This window comes from Taeniopygia guttata, chromosome 3 (assembly GCF_048771995.1).
Source record: "Taeniopygia guttata chromosome 3, bTaeGut7.mat, whole genome shotgun sequence".
NCBI lineage: Eukaryota > Metazoa > Chordata > Aves > Passeriformes > Estrildidae > Taeniopygia > Taeniopygia guttata.
Window position 1 is genome coordinate 111,508,984 of NC_133027.1, and position 20,213 is coordinate 111,529,196.

Genomic DNA, 20,213 nt, shown 5'->3' on the forward strand with positions numbered 1-20,213 from the left:
CTTAGCATGGTGCCTCCATCCACCCAGCTGGTCTGGAGAGGTCAGAAAACTGAGGAGGACTTGCTGTTATGAGTGTGCAGCAGCTTCATAGCTTTTTGTTTTGCTCTTTTCTGAGCATTGAAAGGTCTCTACAGGTGACACATCCTCACATTGGTGCTGTCCCAGTAAAGAGAGGGGCTTCCCACATGGCTGTCTTGCAGAAATCTCTAAGAAACAATGATCAGGGGTGGAATCCTTCCAGCATTAATTCAGATTTATTTCCAGCATGCTGGAACTATGAGGCCAGGGTAAGCACTGGCATGGTCCCTCTTCCTCACTTGGGTTCAGACCCTCATTGCTCCAAGTTTTGCATGGCTGCTGCCATCACACCTCAGTTAAACCCTTGGCCATTCTTCTTGTGATCTCACCTCACAGATCCATGGTGTTTTGCTGTGGTCCTTACCCACACACCCAGTTCCTCCTTTAGACATCAGGAGCTCCTGCCTGATGGTCACACTGATCTAAACAGCTAGATTGCCAAAAGAGACCAGAGCTGTGCTCTCATTTTTTGGGACTTCTTCCTTGGGACAGCAGATATTTTATAATTACCCTCACATGAGCATAGCTAACAGCTTCCACACTCATATTAGTCTGGTAAAACTGGCATCCTCTGTGGTTTTTGTTTACCTCTCTGTCTTCCAAGGCAGTAACTGTCCAGTGTGTGGTAGGTACAGCTATTGTGGTCTTTTTAAAGTGTTGTCAATGTTCTTAATGCCTGTATCATCATAAATCTGCTTGCACATAGAAACCTGAGTCTTGAATTGCAGATGACTGAGGTTACTGGGAGGTTACAGACATGTCTCAGTAACCACACAGTTACTGAGTTATAGTATAGTATCCAGGCTTCTGCAGCTGGAACACAGCTGTTTTCAGGTAAATGTCCAAACATTTGGATGCTTTTGTAGCTTGTTTTTGAATCTTCTGGCAATGCAATACGGGCAAGTTTGCTTTAAAAAGAAAAGAAAGTTAAAGGAAAAAGTCTTTAAACAATATTCCTAGTTTTGCCTGCTTCCAGCATGGCATAAAATAGATCTCCTGGATGCAGTTCCACTTGCAGATCCAGCTGGCTCTTGAAGTGTGTGAGCATGAAAAGCAGATGATAAGAAATACATATATATCTTGTACCTATCTAAAGGAACCCAAGTTATCTTAGAAATTGATGCATATAGAGATCACAAAATCTGCTCATGAACTGTTCTCTCTGGCATTAAACACAGCCAATGTTTAACAGTACTAAGTTAAAGGTGTGATGTTTAAGACACAGGAAATCTTTCCAAAGTGAAAAGAACTTTCAAGGGGAGCCTGGGAAGAGATATTCATGTCAAGATTTGGCTGTAAAATATGGTTAATGCCATTTTTTCTTATCACAGCTGCTATGGGATATTTAACCACCAGAGGTAGCCATGACCTGAGCCTTATATCTGATCCTGGAAGCAGCAGTGCCGTGCAATGTATGCTTGATTGCCAGAACCATTTCCTTCTTGTAATGATGTCTGCCATTCAGAGATAGATACAGCTTGCTCTTGCCCAGCTTGTGAATCCAGCTACATCACCAGTGCACAGCTGAAAAAACTGGAGAAGGATCTGCATGTAGGAGGGAAGGAAATCAGCTACACATATTCACATTCCAAAAGTGAGAATGAGCGCAGAATGCCTTTGCTTTTTGGCAAAGGTTTGGTCACAGCTTCGGGTGTCAAAGCCAGTTTGCTCCTTGCTAACCTGCACCTGTAATCAGCTGGGTACATATCCATCTCCTCCAAGAGGAAAAGGCAGGATGGCATTGGCACTTTCACACCTCACAACTGACGAAGTCGTTTAGAGCAAAAATAGTTCAGATTGTGCTCTAATGTGCTAAGTTTACCCTTTGAATGTTGTGATTTTTCTCTAGCTAGTCTTAGAGATAAGAAAACACAGCTGAGTCTTATCCAGGCCTGAAGAGGCTGGAGCACATCAGCTGCTTGCCATATTGCTGGAACACCTGTGGCATTTGCTTTGAAATCTAAATGCAGGCTGTTCACCTGTATTGCCAAGTACAACAGAAGCTTCCTTCTGGCTGGCAGGGTGGTATTAATTTAAAGAGAACACCATCTGTGAAGCCTTGGAGAGCAGCAGACAGAAGAAACAGGCAGGGAGGTCACCAGGAATAGTCTTGCTCTCATCTGGGGGCCTTTCCACCTGCATCTATTACCCATCATTTCTAATTAGCAGATGTATCTTGGGGAAAGCTACTCCTGTTTGCTTTCCTGAAAATGCTGTTCTTACTAAGATGTATTATTTTTGCTGAGCCTTGTGAGTTCATTTTGTAAGCTTTCACAGGCATTTAGGGTGATAATGGTCTTGGTAGCCCAATAATTAAGGAGTCCTGTACCTCCCTACTGCAGACTGCCCCTTGTATTTCCTCTTTCTTCTCAACATTACTACCAGATAGTTGGAGATTTTTTCACCCTTTCAAAAGCTTTGTATTTCATCAAGCACATCTCAGCAATGTTTAATTAACCTAAGGCTTTTCAGGCCCCCTTATTTGCGCCCCAGAAGATAAGTTAAGGACTTGAACATTTTCAATAAAGTGCTTGGAAAGCAAATCGTTAGAGGCAAGTCATAGGTGCAGGAGAATATTATTTAGTATTATTTAGTTGTTTGTTCTTTCTTCTCTCTCTTTCTTCTGCCTGTCTGTCCTCTTATCCATACATCCTTCTGCCCAACCTCTTCTTGTCTTTCAGAACATTCAGGGATGCCCCTTGTTTTTTGGCAGTGGTAGATACCAGGTGATGTCTGGTACTATCCAGAGAGCTCTTACCCTTGGGCCAGTTCCTGAATACAATTGTTTTTAACCTGTTTAAATCTGTTTCGATCCCCTGGATAAAAAGTGGCAAATATAATTAGCTAACCAGTACTACAAGACCATTGAGTTAAGGTGTTTTGATTTTGGGTTTGGGATTGTTTTTTTCTTTGTGTAATTCCCACAGTTGCTTGAAACTGGTGCCTAAGCTTTATTTACAAGATCAGCACAGTTGAAATGAAAGCCTGGTTAATTAACAGAAAAATATCTTTGCATCTTGCTTTGTGTTGGACATTGAACATCATTTGTTTCTGCATTGTCACATACGTTCTTTTATTATTAATCTTTAAGCTGTAACTGTACAGCAGCAAATGAGATTAAAAAAAAAACAAACCACAAAGCACAACTTCTTTCCCTTTTTCCCTGCCTCCTTCCCTCCCTATATAACATGAGAGCTAGCTGTTTAACCATGTGAAGCACAGATTTTGTGTGGAATTCCAAATACCTCAGAGATAACTGTCACATAATTTTGCCACGTAATTTAATTCAGTGGCTGGTGTTTTGCACTTACAGGTAGATGAGAGCATCCATCCATCAGGTGCTTGCATTGCTAGAATTAAATGCCTACTAGTTTATCTGCTCAGGAGATAAATATTTATAGATCATTAAAATGGTTAGCTGTATATACATGGAAATGTCCATGGATGATGGGGGGAAATGTGTGAGAGGGTTTCCTTGCAGTCATAGAGGATGTGACCTCAATTACTGCAGTTTTCTCCCTGACACTTTCCTTCATGTTGTACATAAAGTGGTTGCTGCTGAGTGCTCGCTGCCCAGAGGAGGAAAGTGCCTTATCTAAGGCTAGATTAAAATGCTCTTCACATGCTATTCTGACTCTTGGCATTTTTTAAGCCACTGAGGGAAATAAAATGCAAAGAGTGTGTCTAAATGAATGCACAGTGTAGGTTTGTGTCATGGGGGAGTGTTATCTCTCTAATGGTGCTCCCTCCATTTTCATAACTCAGGCTGTGGCCGAGGAGGAGCACAACTCCCCAGTGTATTAACATCCCTGTTTACAGACCCCGTGGCAATCTTTGAAGTGCTAATTGGCTTCCTTGCTTGTTGCATTTTTCTTTTCTATTTATTTTCCGCTAAGTGGAATGTTAGTACTTTTATGATGGCTGGTGCTTAGTGGAGCTCCTCTGTATAAAGATAACAAGTGAGTTATGCGACCTGACATTCTCCCTGGGACTGTGCTTAGAACAAAGCAAGCCAGTGGCATTTCAAAGCCTGCTTTTAAAGTAGCTGGTTATATACTCTGTTTATCAGAATCACTAGGAAATGCCATTTCTCTGGTATTTTGCACCTTCTCTTAATTGCCTGGGAGGTAGAAAAAACTTTGTCCAAAAACTTATGGCAGGGTTGTGGGAACTAGATTATCTTCAAGATCCTTTCCCAAACTATTCTGTGATTCTTTGACCCCAGGACCCAAAGGACACATATGCAGGAAGCTGGAAACTGCTCCGTGCTTTCTGTATCCCTGTGCTGTCCAAGAGCTTCAAGTAGTTGGGTCTGCTGCAGGCTTTGGGAAAGAAGAGGTGAGCTCTAAACCTTTGAGAGCAGCTACTGCAGGTACAAATTTCCAGGCATGCCTTGGAATTGACATCTCGATTTTCCTCTTCTTGCCATGCTGCTGGGAGTTGCTAAGGAGGCATTGCCTGGAGCAGCAGGGGCTCCCCAGTTGCTCACTGAGCAACCCTGCTGCTGATAACATGGAATACATCAGAATTTGGAGGGTGTGTCCTGAGGAAAGCTGGAGGAAGGGGCAGGGAGCTGGTCCAGCCTTGGCTGTGCTCAACCAGTGTGGCTGAGGACACTAGAGGGACTGTCAGCCAGCATCCCCAAAGCCTTGGTGATGAGGTTTGTGATAATGCTGTGTTTCTGCAAAATACTTTGTCTTTGATCCAATACTCTGTATAACCAGGAATTTTGTTTTGGCAAGAAGGCAGCTTTTTTCCCCACACTTCACGGATTTCTAGTTTCTGGAGACTTCAACGTTTTGTTGCTATAAACCATCACACACCAAAAATGATCCGCCCACTAGAAGCCCTTGGCAACATTTTTGAAATAAAGCCACCTTTTTGAGGGCTGATATTCAAATCACTGCTGTGCTCCCCTTGGGAGGGATGGCCTTTTGTTACAAGCTCAGTGGAACCCTGCTTTCACATGGCCACAACACCAGTGATCCAAGGACTGGACTGTAATGGTATCATCACTAATGATCGATGTCAAAGAGCACTGGGGAAGCCATTCTGTGTACAGAATGTGATCCATGGCATGTGATCCAGTCCTTGTAATTTCCTTCAGCTGTTTGCACAGTTCTTTCATATGTGGGCTGTGAAAAGAGCTGCATTAATTCCAGGTTTGTAAATCGGAGGACAGGCAGAAATAAAATTAGTCTAAACTTTTAGGCTTGCTATAGTAAATATGCTATGAGATGAAGAGTAGATAAACTGAATTTAGAGAACTTTATTTCAGGTTCATTTTCATTATAATTTCTATTGTACATTAATGGTTACACTGTCAAGAGTATGAATTGCTCTCTGTTAAGGAAATTAAACTTAATGAAGAATTTTTCTGATAGGAAATATACAGAAGGATAAGCAGGATCTTTTTACCTATTAGTACTAATTAGTACTATTTACTATAGTCCTAATCAGTACTATAGTACTATTAGTACTGTAGTACCATTTACCTATTACTATTAATTAGTACCTAATTAGTATTAATTAGGACTTCTACTATCATTAACGATTACTGCTGTATAGTCCAGTCTCTAAACTTAAGCTGCAACATATCTCTGGAAATATTTGGCTTCACAGGATACATTTGTATGACTCTTTGAAAACATTACATTTCCCAATATACTATCTGTTCTTTTAAACCAGGAAAAACAAAGCATAGTTTGATTCAGGAGAAGGTTTTATTAGAAATATTTTCATGGACTACACATGTGCCTAGTTTTGCTATGAGCTGTAAACTTTCTAGGCAAAGACCAATTTTCTGTCTTAACAGACCCTCTCCTTTTAGGGTCTGTATCATTTATAATAGGTTCTATGTCAAGAGAGCCATGCAAGGTGTTTATTTCCTGTATTTTCTTAGATACATAAACATCCAGTGCATAGTTGTGAAAGAAATTTGGTCTCTTCAGATTGTCAGATTGATGTATTTTAGTGCACTGAAGTGTAATAAAAAATTGAAATTGTACAACTATGAGCCATCTAGATTTTTAAGCCTACTCGGAAAATCAAGATATATATCTGAAATATATTTATATATATTTAAAGAAATACAATGAAGCTTGTTTTTAAGATGGTGAAATTTGCTATTTTCACTGCCCAACAAAACCATGATTCAAGGCCAGTGACTTAATTCTAGGTGACACCTCTCCTAATCCTTTATGGCTTAATCCTTCAGTTTTATCTGTGACTCTGAGGACATGTCTGTCAGGGCTGAAGTCACCTCCATCAGGAGATTAGCACTTCTGAATTATTTTGAAATCTTCAGTAGTTCCCATGATAGTAAGAGTTGCCAAGGTATTTGTAGAGACTGTGGGCAGTGACAATCCTTACACCAGTGTACAAATTCTTGCAGACCTGGGCCGTGTGCACATTTGTAGAGAGCACACCTGGGTAATTCTTGCCCTTGTGCTGAGTGCTGGAAAAAGCTCTGTATTACCCTCCAGCTGTGGGTGTTCAAGAAGAAGACAGGAAATATTGCTGCTTTTTGACACAAGGCTGGAACCACTATGTCAGGTGGGGTTTTTTTTTTATTCCTAAGCTCAAAACACTTGAAAGATATATAATGGAAAGGCTCTAGGCAGCTCAGGCAGAGGCACACACACACCCTGACATCCTCTCTGTCCCTTGACTTCTTCTTCTTCTCTCCCCTGCCCAGGGCTGCTGCTGTCTTTTATATGGTACATTACGTGTTACATGGGTACAGTTTTCCCCAATGCCTATTACCTATATTAAATGGTGCTTTTCTATCTTTTATATGGTACATTACGTGTTACATGGGTACAGTTTTTCCCCAATGCCTATTACCTATATTAAATGGTGCCTTTCTACTCTAAACCAATCTGTGAGTGCCAACATCACCAAGAACATGGAGGTAAGGAAGAAGAAAGAGGGAGGACAGGGCAGGCCCAAATCCCTCCATCTTAGAACTTCTGACCCCCATGTACAAAACCAAAATCCCCCTGTACAGCACTCAAAAATTCTTCCCTCTACTTTGTGACTACTTCCACTATAATATCTAAACTTTTGTGACTTCTTGTTCTTCCTGCAAGGTTGGTAAATCATTCCATGGTTCAAACCCAAAATCCCAGCTGTTTCCAGCTGCCTGCCAGGGTCTCAAATGCTTCTGACCTGGACCTGGAACATCCAAAAATGTCTGAGGGACATTTTGAGTTCCAACAAGAACTCATCAATTACAAAGAGGATTTGAGGAGGTGTTACTGGCTAGTTTCAAGGAAAATTATAGTTATCTTTTTACACTCAAGTCTGCTAGTTTTCATGCTAGACACCAGTTTTATTAGGAGTTCTACAAATTCTCAGAATTCCCTCAAATTCTGTTGAAGGAAAGAGAATGGAAAAGCCAGGTTGTTGGTTATAATGTCACTTAGCTTTCTAATCACAGATTAAAGAAGTGGTGTCATCCTTAGTGCAGGGAGAATTGGCATGGATTTTTAAAGTCCATGTTTAGGATTCAACATCGGTGCCCTGAATTTCAAAAATGCTGAGCACATCCAAAACACTTTGTGAAGTGAGCCCCCTTTGAAGCCAGATGGAGCTGCTAGAAGCTTGAAGCTTTTGAAAAAAAGGGATCAAAACTCCCTTTTAAAGTGCCCCTAACATTAGTCAGCTATTGTTGAAAGTGTTGACCTGTGTGTGCTGGCATCTGGAACAATCTCTATGTTAAAAGATAGTTTGATGGACAGAGGGGATATGATTTCCAGTGCTGAAGGGAAAATCCTGCATTTTTTTTTTTTTGAAAGTGTATTCTCTGATAAGAAACATACAGAGATAGTTTCGTCCTCCTCTTTTTCCCCCTCTTTTTTTTTTTTTCTTAAGGACTTTTGTTCAGACTCTGTGTTACATGGTTTTGTCTTCCAGTTTCTATTTGGCATAACAGAACTTTGAGAAATTTTCAATGATATGGAGTGAAGGCAGGATGGTTGAGGAAAAACATGCCTCAGCTTTCAAAAAAAGTTGCTCCAGTTTTTACCCAATGCCACAGTAATGATCTAGGCATCTATTAAAAAAACTGTTCAACTTCATATGCCTCTCCTTGTTGTAAATATTGTGTTCCATTTTAAGCTGCAAAATTTAGATTGGGTTCTCTGGAGAAATATCAGGGAAGAATCTTTCTCCCAAATTGTATATTGTTATGCATTTCAATTAGAACCATACACCCTCAGCTGCTGTCCACCACTACTTTGAAGCTCATTCTTCATAATTTTGGTAATAGTCTCCTTGAAAAGGAATTGAACAGAATATTTTCTAAGGTTGCTCTTTTGCTCAGCAGTAGTTTCTGTCAGAAGCAGGGGCCTCAGAAATAAGTGGTTGCAAGCCAGAAGGATGAGAAGCCCCATCAGTACATTATCATGAGCTTGGGCAAAGCCTCCTTTTGCCCTGTGTGGATGGAGTGGGTTCTCCATTAAAGGTGAGGGTGCTTCTCTGAGAGGAACTCTTCTAACTTTCAGCTCTTGAGTGGTTTGAGGTTCTCTGAGGTTCTTCCCCTCTTCTTCCCCATCTTTTCCTAACAATTTCTATTATAAATATTGTTTCTGTTCACTACAGGTGCCCATCTGGTTCTTGCCCTGCTGCTCAAAGCTGAGGACTGACTCAGTCCCCTTTATGTTTGGAGTTATTGCTTTGGAACAAAAGAAAGTTTCTTTCCCTTTTTTTGAAACAGTGTCTGACAAATCTGTCCTGCTTAGGAGGTCCAGGATCTCTTTGCTATCAGAGTCTGCTTTTCTGTGGTTTTCTCAAGATCATTTGAAGTGCTCAGAAAATACAGTGAATACAAGATTGAAAAGGAATAGAGGCAGAGCGTGTGCTGCTGATGGCTAGAGCTCTAATTCCTCACACCTACACAGTTTTCAGGATGAGGCAGGTAGTGATCAGGAACTGAACCAAATCACTCATGAGTTTCACCAGCAGCAGGAAAAAAATGACAGAATGGTAAAGGGAGGTAAATAATCATACCATTTCTGTTGCCTTCAATTGCCATAATGCTACTGAGCATACTATTTGCCTTATTTGTAGGCAGGGAAGGAGCATATGTGTTTTAGAAGCCATTTAGGACAGGTGATCTACTAGTTTAATCACAACCAGGCAGCATTTTAGTTGTGTTAACAGCCAGCAATTGAGGGATGAGATGAAATTTTCTGGGTGCTCCAGTTCAAACATTCTATGCTGCAGTCTTCTTCTCTGATGAGGGTTTCACTAAAAGCACATCTGGAAAATAATGACATGACCTTTTACACATTTTTCCAGAATTAAAAATCAATCAAAAAGGCTTTTCTTAAAACAATGTACCATGCATTCATCAAGTGTGCAGGTTTATCCTGTTTTTAGAGAGAGACAAAATACACAAAGTGCTCCTGTTGGACATGAGTGATTTTAGATGTTCCAAATTTGTATGGCTTTTATGGACCGTATTGCTGAGTGACACTCCTCACTAGCCTCCCATTCTCACCTTTAGAAAATGGTCAGCATAATGGGATTTTACTAACAGTATGTTTAATAAAAGGCTTGAAGGGGATAGGGATAAGCAGATCTTAGACACTTTTAAATTGCATTTTTTTAAATTGGTGTTCAGCTTGATCTGGGAATAACAGTGGCTGGGAGCAGCATGATGCCTTTAGGTACAGTTGTGTGCACAAACACAGAGAGCTGAGCTGACACACACTGCACTGAAGGGAAAGGGAGATTCATCACTCTTTGCTTCTCTGGAAAACAGAAGTACAAACAGAAGTTTACTCTGGAAAGCCAAAATGCCAAAAAGGAGGCTGCACATGCCAATTAACAATGAAGGGGCTGCAACATAAATCCAGAATGATGCTCACTCAGTGCCTTGAAAAGCCCAGCAAAGCTGGTACCAAAACCAGCACACCCTCCTTTGAAATCTGCATCCTGGAGTTTCCTTTCATCTCTTTGGAGCATAATTGCTGGGGACAGGGTGGTGGTTGATCGAGGTGTGGTAATTCTGATATAACAGATGGAGTTGTATGTTATTTACTGAGCCATGCTGCATAGCGAGAGGCGTGGTGGTGGCAGCGCCATTCCTGCAGATTTGGAATTGTCAAGCTTGACCTGTGGCATTGCAGAAGGACAAGGGAGAAAAGTGCCCTCCAGCTCAAATGTAATGAAGTACAGATGGAAAAGGATTCCTGTTTTATTTCTTAGTGCCCCAAGAGCAGCAGGTTGAGTGCTTATACCTGTAAAGCCATACAAAAAGACAGCACAAATATTTGATGTGGTAGAATCTGGTCTGATTAACAGGGTCAGACATCCCAGATGGATATCAAACAGGAGTCAAACAGAATCCTTGCATCACAGACAGCTTCGTTTCTAAATGAGGCAGCATTTATAATGCCACTAAAATACAGCAGTAAACAAAGTATGTGAAGGCTTGACAGTCACATTAGCAAAGTGCTACAATGAAATGACTGGAAAGAAGGAAAAAAACAACTCTGGCTATTCACAGAGCAAGGAGATGGGAACTGGTTTTGACAGAAAAGAATGCAGCTGTTGGTCAGAAGAGCTTTGTCTGGTTTTGGAAGGTTTTTGTTTGGTTGGTTGGTTTGGCTTTGTTACTGCAGATGAAAAATGGTGTGTTCCAATTTTAAACAGAGAAATTTGGATTTATTCTTTTTTAATGTGCCTGACTCTCTCAGAGTCTCATGATTAGGGGAAGCATATTTACAACTAAACTCAAAACAACAGTGGGTATGAATTGGAGAAATATGGATTATTCAGTATAACTCTAGTGTGGTTTTCCTATTGCATAATGACAGAGGTGATTTTTTCAAAGTATAAAACACAAGTAGAAGCAACTCCTTTATGCATAATTTACAACTAATGAATTTCTTCAGGTTGCACATTGTCTGTGGGCAGGATAGCATTTTATTTGAATTCCTGCAGAAACACCCAGAATTGTGGAGCAGACTAGCTATGGGAATAATAGCATTGCCATTTTGCCTGTAAAAAGAGTAGTTTTCAGGATTCTTGTAGTATTGCCAACTCTTTTCTCCCTCAAATATTCAGAATGATCTTAGGGCCAGGATTTACCACTTATTACAAGACTTCTATAATTGGGGATTTTTAAAGATTTAAGTTACCATGGAGTATGTGATTACACTGACAGAACCAATTTACACATGAAACTGGTTCTTCTGTTTGTCTTAAAGGGGATCTCTGACATTTTTGACAAGCTAGAAACTAATAGCAGGAGCCCAGGTTCCTGGTTCAGAGCCCACTTGACATCCCCGACCCACATCTGGATGCCAAGGCTGGTCTTGAAGGTTCTGCCAGGAGAACCCCCCTTGAAACTCATCAGAAAGAAATAAGCATCCTTAAGGTAGGCAGCTCAGAGCAGAAACTGAGTTCTTGGGTTGTTACAACTTCTAAGCCTGGATTGGTTTTTTTGCTTCAAATAGACGTAAACCTTGTGCAAAGGGAGAAAGAGGATGATGAGGAAGACAAGGGTTATACTTTTTACTTGTTAGAATTTATTGGGGATTCGTAAAACAGATGCCTAACCTCTATATTTGGGCAATTTGAAAATCAATGCTAAGGTACCAAAAGCTACCACAAGAGCTTCGTGTTAGTCTTGTAAACAGTATGTGAATTTAGAGGGGGGGGGAAATAATCTCTAGAGAAAATAGTGTATTAACTGTAAGCACATGGAACAAGTGATTATTAAGGGGAAAAAAGATATATAAGTGTACACAGATTTCTGTCTTCCTGGTATATACTTGTCTTATGCATTGGAAAAGGCTGGGAGCCCTGCTTGCCCGTGCCAGCAGCCCGTTGTTTGTTAGTGCTGAGCTGATTGTGGGACCAGTTGGCAAAGGGTTCAGGTAATGAGCTCTGGCAGGAGCACAATTGGAAATGAGAATTGATATTGAAAGCGGTATCTCCTGGGCTCCCTCCCCTTCAGGAGCCCTCAGCTCCTGCATGGAGACCTGACACCCTTTGCTTGTTTGTGCTTAAACCTGAAGGAATTAGATCAAGGGAGAGGCCTCATGAATAAATTGGTTGTCAAGGCAGTTTCTGGTATTGATCAAATTCTGCTGTTTATGTGAATTGGGCTGATCTCAGAGTGAACTTGAATTGACTCCACAGCAGGGGAGCTATTTTGGATAATACCAGTTCCACATGCATGGCAGTATAGTGAATGTTCCTGTGTCCATCCCATAGTAATAATGAAGGAAGAAATTACATTTATAGTAACTGAATTTATAAATTTTCTCAAAAAATGAGATGGTAAATGGTGAAAATCTCTTTCCAAGATTTGCAGTGGTGCTTAGCTTAGTAAAAGTTTAAAACATCTTCTGTCTAGGGTGCCCCTGTACATTGTTTCCCACTATAATTTTCTTGTTGACAATATCCAACAGTGAACTCCCAGTGTAAAAACCAGTGATACTCCAACAATCCCCTCCTAGAAAGATGGGGAATCAGAGTTTCAGACGTGGAAAGAAGGTGAAAAAGCAGAACAAAAAATCCCATGAATTGTTCAAGGCCAGGTTGGGTGTGGCTTGGAACAGCCTGGTCTAGTGGAAGGTGTCTCTGCCCGTGGCAGGGGGATTGGAACTAAATGGTTTTTAAGCTTCCTCCCAGCCCACCTGATTATTCTGAGATTTTTCAAAATTTTATTTTTCACAGAGCTGCTTCCCTCAGATAATCAAAATGTATCACAATCATAATGTCTGTGTATCTTCCTTCATTAATCAGTGTTTTCATGGTCCCTCAAATTCCATATTGATTTTGCCAGGAGAAGTCAGGTAGGGATTTTGAAACACCTGTTCAGTCTTGTACTTGACAAATTCCATATACATATTATTCGTATAGGGTCTCCTGGGTTTACCTTTTGCATGAGCCAAAAAGACAGATGGGTGAGCACTGGGAAATCTTGGGGATGTTGTTACATAAAAAACCACAGGAGATAACCACACTCACTCTGATGAATTCCCTGGAGAAGCATCTGGAGCTGGATGCATCCACAAAGGGGCCATTTCAGGTAGATATGCAGCATTCTCAGTCACAGATATTTACAGGCATTTTGTTTGCATCTATGGGGAGATGATTTTAAACCAGTGAGGAAGGGGTGAAGCTGGTGATACAATGATCCACTGAAAAGTTTCTGCATCAGAAATAAGGTATGTTAAAGTGATAAGTAACATTTCTATCACTGTAAAGTCATCCATCCCCCAAGTCTGGTAGGACTTTAAGTCAGGCATTGGAATAAGGTGCCCAGGGAAGCAGTGCAATCCCCAACCCTGGAAATGTTCAGAAGGTGAGTGGATGTAGTACTTGAGGACATGGTTTTGTGGTGTACTTAGCAGTCTTGGGTTAACAGTGGGACTCTATCCTAGACATCTTTTCCTACCTTAATGATTCTGTGATTCTATAGGTAATGTGGCACAAGTTGCCTGTAAAAATAGCATTGGCCATCACAGCAAGCAGAGAGAAAACTAAAGTATTTATTATACCATTGTTTTGCAGATAAAATTAGAAGGAAAAGTGGCTGAAATTGTCAGTAGTAGATACATCTTTATGGACAAAATAAATGCAGTACACTCTGGTGAACTTAAAAACCCCACTTTAGAATTCCACAGGAGAAAGAAGGAGGTTTTTGAGAGACAGTGAAGGTTTCATCTGTGTGTTGAACAGATAAATTATTTCAGTTTATGAATGAAATGTTTCTGAAATATCTGAGTCCTTACCACACTCTTCTTTCTCATTACAACCACCCAAATGCCTGGATCCCTTAGTGACCAACCACCTAGAGTTCAGTCACAGGATGAGTGCAACAGGCTTTACAGTGGCCACAGAAGCAGAGAAGTGGCATGATGGAATGTAAATAAAAATTGGCTTCTTAGCCAACAGCAGAATAGTAGAACTCTGTCTAAACCAGGAAATTAATTGTTTTTCCTTTTCAAATATTGTTAGGAGTTCGAATCTAAGCTTTCAGCTTCTGCCTGAGGCAGAAGAGATAAAAATATTGAGTTACAGTGATAAAATGCATTTTCCTACATTCATATTCTAGTTTGTGTCTGGCTAGCCAGTGTATTTGAACACTTTACTGTATTTCTCTTCTTTTTGTTGGCTATAGAAACTTTATAACTGTGATTAAGTCCCCATCATATATTTCATTTTATGAGGAGAAGGGATTCTTTAAAAGTGATGAGAAAAGAATGGTGGGGAGGCAGAAGCACGCACCACAATGTGATTTTAACAATCTCAGTTTAAAAAATAATATGAATTACTAAAAATATTCAGGCAATTGTTTTCAAGTCATGTTCTCCCTATATCCTTTGTCCTCTTCTCTAGTGGGTGCCATTATACAACAGTGGAGTCTACAAAGGTAAGAGCTTGCCAGAAGGAAAAAAAAAAAGCCAGGCATGAAGAGTCTGAGAATTAGATATTAATCGGGTACTGTGAGTATTGATTTTTCTCCTTCTTTGGCTTATATTATAGGGATACAAGAGCAAGAGGAAACTTCCGTGGAGCCTATGAAAATTGACCTTGCAAGTCAAGCAGCAGCTGTTTCAAATAAGGATGGTATGTTGTTCTTTTGTTTTCAATTAATTTTTTAGAGTAATGGCTTTAATCTGATAAAGAGTGTGTTTAGGTTGGATATTAGTAAGGAATTGTTCACTGTGAAGGTAGGGAGGCTGTGGAACAGGTTTTCCAGAGAGCTGTGGATGCCCCATTCCTGGAACTGTTCAAGGCCAGGCTCATGGGGGCTTGGAACAACATGATCTGGTGGAAGGTGTCCTTGCTCAAGGCAGGGGACTACAACTACATGGTCTTTAAAGTCTTTTCCAAGCAAAACCATTCTATGATTTTATGACTCTGTGTATTGTCCTGAAGTTGCTACCTAGCATTGCCTTTCTGGAGTTTGTAGGTTTCCTCCTAAAAAAAATTGAGTTACACACACTCTTCAACGGAGTCTTTCTGAGAGTTTGCACCATCTCTACTGACTTGTGAGTCTGGTGGAAGTAATTTTCAGCACTGTAGCCCTGCTTTTTAATTTGATTAGCTTAACATGTTCAGTTATGTTCTACACTGCCTTTTAATTAATATTTTAGACCCACTGTAATGTTGGTCTTGAGGTCAAGAGGTTGGGGGTCTAACTGCAGTCAGAGGATTATTTCTGAATATTTTTGTGCTGGTGCCCAGCTCCATCGAGGGGGAAGTGTTTGGCAGTATAACCACTCTGAACTTGTATGTTAGTCTCATTCTTGGTCCGCTGGGAGACTTTTACTGTTAATAAAACAACCACAATTTAGTTGTCCAAACAGCAGTTCCAGTCAGGTTTGTGGACATGATCAACGCACAGTTCCTGACTTGGAAATTATATTCCTCCAACATTGATCTCGGTGTCAATGACCCATCTGTGTGGCAATTTCCAGCAAGGGCTGAGTACTAGGATGCTACTCAAAATCTACAGTGTGTAATATCCTTGTAAACAAAAAATCATTTACCTCCTTGAGTCATCCTGTGTTTAAAGAAATTATGGTGGGAATCAGCATATTGGTGCTTAGGCTTTGGTGAGGCCTTTTTCACTCATTTTGGTCAGTTCTTGCAGTTTCTTTGGGTTTAACAAAGAGGGGCATTTTTGCTGCCCCAAACAGCAGTGGGTTTGGGATTGGGTGTCCAATCCTCATTTTATACCCACAGACTACTCTCTGTAGTGAAGGCTATTTTTAACTCTTTCTTTAACCTCCTCAACATTGATATAATATAAATTGAAGGGACACTTTCATACATCTCAAAGAAAAACCAATTATATTGTTTTTGCTATTAGGAATCTGATGCTGATTTCCTTTCTCTGATGTCAGATTGTGTTGCATTATTTGAATTGGTGACTGATTAGATACTGGTCTGTAAAGACATTTGCAAGCACAGGAAAAGCAAGTGTGCATAATGAACTTCCCTTTATTAAAAAATGCTAGAGGTTATGCTATTACAAGTAGAAGTGCAGAATAAAGCCAAAGTAGCCTTCTTGACTCATTCTTTGAACAAACCCAAAAGTCATAGCAAATTAAAACATTTGAATTCTGAATCCATGGGACACTTTGGGCTACTTAGTGAAAACAAATACAAGTTTACTAAAGGAATATTTTAAGGGATTTCTGGCTGGAAAGGAAAGTGATTGCATAGCTATTTCAACATGTGCCCATAGGATGGGACAGCAGGACCAGCTAGCAGTTTCTAAAATGAGGATCTTAACAGTTTTCCCTGTTTCAAATTTGGCTTATCTTTTAATGTCTTCTACATATGACTCATCTTGTACCTTCCTTTTCTTTGAACTTTCTAAGTTATATGAAAGAACAGGAAAAGGGTGTTTGCTTAGGCTGCCAAAAAGTACTTCCCTTGTCAGGGAAGTTTTTATTTCTAGACAACTTAAATTGCTATTAGGATTATGTTGCAGAGTGGTTTTCCTTGGGGACATGTACTGCATGTTTAAAAAAAAAAAAAAAAAAAAAAAAAGGAAGGCTCAAACTCATTCCCTTTAACAGTAATTTTTAGGTAAATTGCCTATTTTTTTCTCTGGTCCTCCTCTTTCCACCCCAGGAGATCTCATTGCTTCACAGCTGAAAGCACAGGCATGTATCACTGCATCCCCCTTGGCAGCCCAGCTCTTGTGGTTTAATTTCATGTTCAAGGGCACAGTGGCAAGTGCATTAGAGATGCAGAGAGTTTGGACAGCTTAGGTGGATCTTGATATTGTTCATCCAGTGGGCAGGTCCATGAGAGTGATATATTTGAGAAATTACTATTATTTGAGACTGGGATTGATTCTCCATCAGGAAAACTGTCAGAAGGTGCATCTGTAGCCTGGATTAGGGCTATGTATACAGACACATATTTGTCCTGCCCATTTCCATCAGCCATCAGAGCAAAGGCCCTTGTATATTAAATTTCTTGTACTCAGGACAGATTGCTGATTAGTTTTTTTTAATGATGGCAATCCCCACCTTTGGTGATTGTGTTCTTAGATGGTATTTCCCTGACAGCAGCCTTCTTTTTCCTTCTTTTTCCTTTTTTTCCCTTCTTTTTCCTTTTTTTCCCTTCTTTTTCCTTCTTTTTCCTTCTTTTTTTTCCTTTTTTTCCCTTCTTTTTTTTCTTCTTTTCCTTCTTTTTTTTCCCTTTTTTTCCTTTTTTTCCTTCTTTTTCCTTCTTTTTTTTTCTTCTTTTTCCTTTTTTCTTTTTCCTTCCCCTTCCCATTCCCCTTCCCCTTCCCCTTTCCTTTCCTTCACTTCACTATACTTCACTTTCCTTCACTTTTTGCCTGCCTGCATCAAACTTTTCACAATGGGGCTGCTCCATCTTTTTTTTTTTAATTTTATTTATTTATTTTTTAATTTTTAGCCTGTGGAAAGCTGCATCCTTTGATTTAAACCAAACCTCTAGTATTTTGGTGTTGTCTGCTGTCCAGGTCTACAGCATAACATCCTAGGCTAAAGAAATGCACTAATTCTCTCAGAGATGACTTCAACTTGGCTCTCCAGTCTCCTGTTTGCTTGCTAAATGTGATGTGCATCAGAGCTGTGTAATCAGGGGAGGATACTTTTCATATTATTCATCACATACATCCAGGAAGCCATTGCAGTATCTTCTCTGCATATAGGTGATGAATAATTTACAAACAATTCATCAAAACTGTAGCAGGTACATTGACATAATATTGATTCAGAAAAGACATCATACTGCCTGGCTGGAAGTAGTATCTTTTTATTGATTTTGGGGTTTTTTCCTTCCTCTCTCCCATCTTAATTTCCAAACTTTCTACTCATGTTTGAGGTCTTTCCCTGCCACCCATATCAAATGCCTCACAATCCACAGGTGATAACACAACACAAAGCCAGAGTAAAGAAACAAAAAATTATTTTACTATAAATGGCTTCATTCAAATTCAGTGCAGAACAAATACTAGACATTAGTCTTAAAACTGCAGGTATTTATGTTTAGCCTTGCTATGACAAATCACACCTGCCATAATTTAGATGACAGTTTTGACAAATGTCATAGTGAAATTAGTTTAAGCCTTCTATTTCATTTTTTAAAAAATTTTTGGGTTTTTTTTTTTTTTTTGTAATTTTGAATGAAAATAAGATTGCCTTTTAAATGGATCCTACACTAACAAACTATTATTGTAGGAATATAGTGGCATTGCCTCTGAATTCTCCCCTAGGTTCCAGCAATTTGCAGTTCAAGAACTTCTGGAAGCAGCATCTCTGTAACTGAGATGGCATCAAAAGTGTCACAGCTTGACTCCTGTAATTTAGGGACATGATTTAGTGGGACTTGGCAGTGTCAGGTTTTTGGTTGGACTCAGTGATCTGAAGGGTCTTTTCCAACTTAATGATCCTATTTTTCTATGAAAATGGATCTGTGTTCATCCTGTGGCTCAACCCGAGTCCTACCAGGGACTTGGTCAGAAGTGGATGTTTGAATCTGAGGGTCAAGGTTTGAATAAAAGGTTCAGGTTTGGAATCAGAGGGTCAAGGTTTGAATCTGGGGGTCAAGGTTTGAATCAGAGGGTCAAGACCACTTAGTCCAGCAAAAGTCTAGGTCACTCTTTGGCAATACCTGTATCTCTGTGGCCTACAGAGAGACATGAAGGTCCTTCTGACCTTGAGCTGGACTCCTTGGTTAGGGGCCAAAGTCAGACTTTTTGGATGGATGTGGACCAAAGAGCAAATCTAGAGCCAGAGGCTCACATTTCTAGTGATGCTAAAGCCTTCCTCCTTGCAGGACTGCTTCTCATAGTGTCCAGGGAACTCCAGGTTAGGATGGGTCCCCTAAGAGACTTATTTGATGACTTAAGAGATTTCCTAATGTAATAAATGTCCCTTTTGGTTTAAAAGTAGTTATTACTTCACATAATTTAACGAGTATCATTAATAGAGTTTAATGACCATCTCATTTCTTTTTCAGCTGAAATGAATAGTCAAGTTGAAAGTATAAACGATCCAATGGAAACAGAGCAGAAACCTTAAGTAACAGGTAAGATCTTCACAACTACTTTTTTCTCCCCTATTTTCCATACAGTTTCTGTATGAAAACTTGCTTTGAAAGCAACTGAATTAAAGTTAAAATTTAACAAACATTTAAAAAAATAGGAATACCTCATACAAAAGAGAAGTAATTGTCTAATATGGCCTGTATTGCATCATAAAAAGGAAAAACTTTTTTTGTCAAGCAAATATCATAGCAGCAATCTGCAGCTGTAATGGATGCAGGTAGTGCACGGTCTTAGATCATTGGAAGGCAAAACAGCACTGAGATAAGGAACAGAAGAATAAGTGAGCAAACAATTTTTGGCATTGCTTTGGAAAATGACAGTCAATTTATACTGATTGGAACAAAGCTCAGTTCAGTATGAGCTGTGTTCTGGGAGCAAAAGGTTCACATTGTAAGGGGTTTGTTGCCCTTGTCTCTCCATACCTAATATCTCTGCAGCAATATCACTGAAAAACAAGGCAAATTCCGAGAGCTGTCTTCTGGAGCTCTGCTGCCTTTTGGAGCTTTTTTTGGCTTTCCACACTAAATGATAGTTCTGTGGCTGGAGCAGTGGTGGCTGTAGAGGAAGTATTTTTCATAGGCATAAAAAGCATTTCTTCTAGACTAAAATGAATAATGTAGTGGGAAGATAGAAGTCCAAGTCTCATCCCTAACAAAAAGAAGCAGGAGCCATTTCTCCCTCAGAAGTGATTTTGCGTGCACACTGCTTCCTTTGGGGTAGGGTTTTTGAGAAGTACCAATATCATCAACAGCAACATCCTATATTTACCCTTGTAATGGGGTTTCATGCAGCACAAGAGCAAGGTATACAATGGTAGCATCTGTAACACAGAGATTTAAACCACAAGGTCTTATTATTGAAGGTGACTCTTGGCCCTTATCAGCATACAGGTGATGTGCTACTATACTGCTGGAGTGAGAAACAGCCCTGATGGTGCCCATTTAAAAAGTATTGAAGTAAAAAGGGGATGCACCCTCAAAATATTAATTAAAATACAGCATCCATAACTCTTCCTCCCCCTCCCTTAGCTTTTTGTCCAAACAAAAAAGAGGAAATAATGAAATCC

At 39.9% G+C, this 20,213-nt stretch overlaps 1 protein-coding gene across 6 annotated transcripts in view; it reads left to right on the forward strand.

The window, feature by feature from the left end:
- MACROD2 (mono-ADP ribosylhydrolase 2) overlaps positions 1-20,213 on the forward strand; it is an 825,711-nt gene that overhangs the window by 801,538 nt on the left and 3,960 nt on the right. For all 6 annotated transcript variants that reach the window (XM_030269686.4, XM_030269685.4, XM_030269687.4 and 3 more), the window contains 2 exons: positions 14,590-14,673; positions 19,060-19,128. In XM_030269686.4, the coding sequence (XP_030125546.4) occupies positions 14,590-14,673; positions 19,060-19,121 (146 nt within the window). In that variant the 3' untranslated portion in view covers positions 19,122-19,128. The remainder of the gene's footprint in view (positions 1-14,589; positions 14,674-19,059; positions 19,129-20,213) is intronic.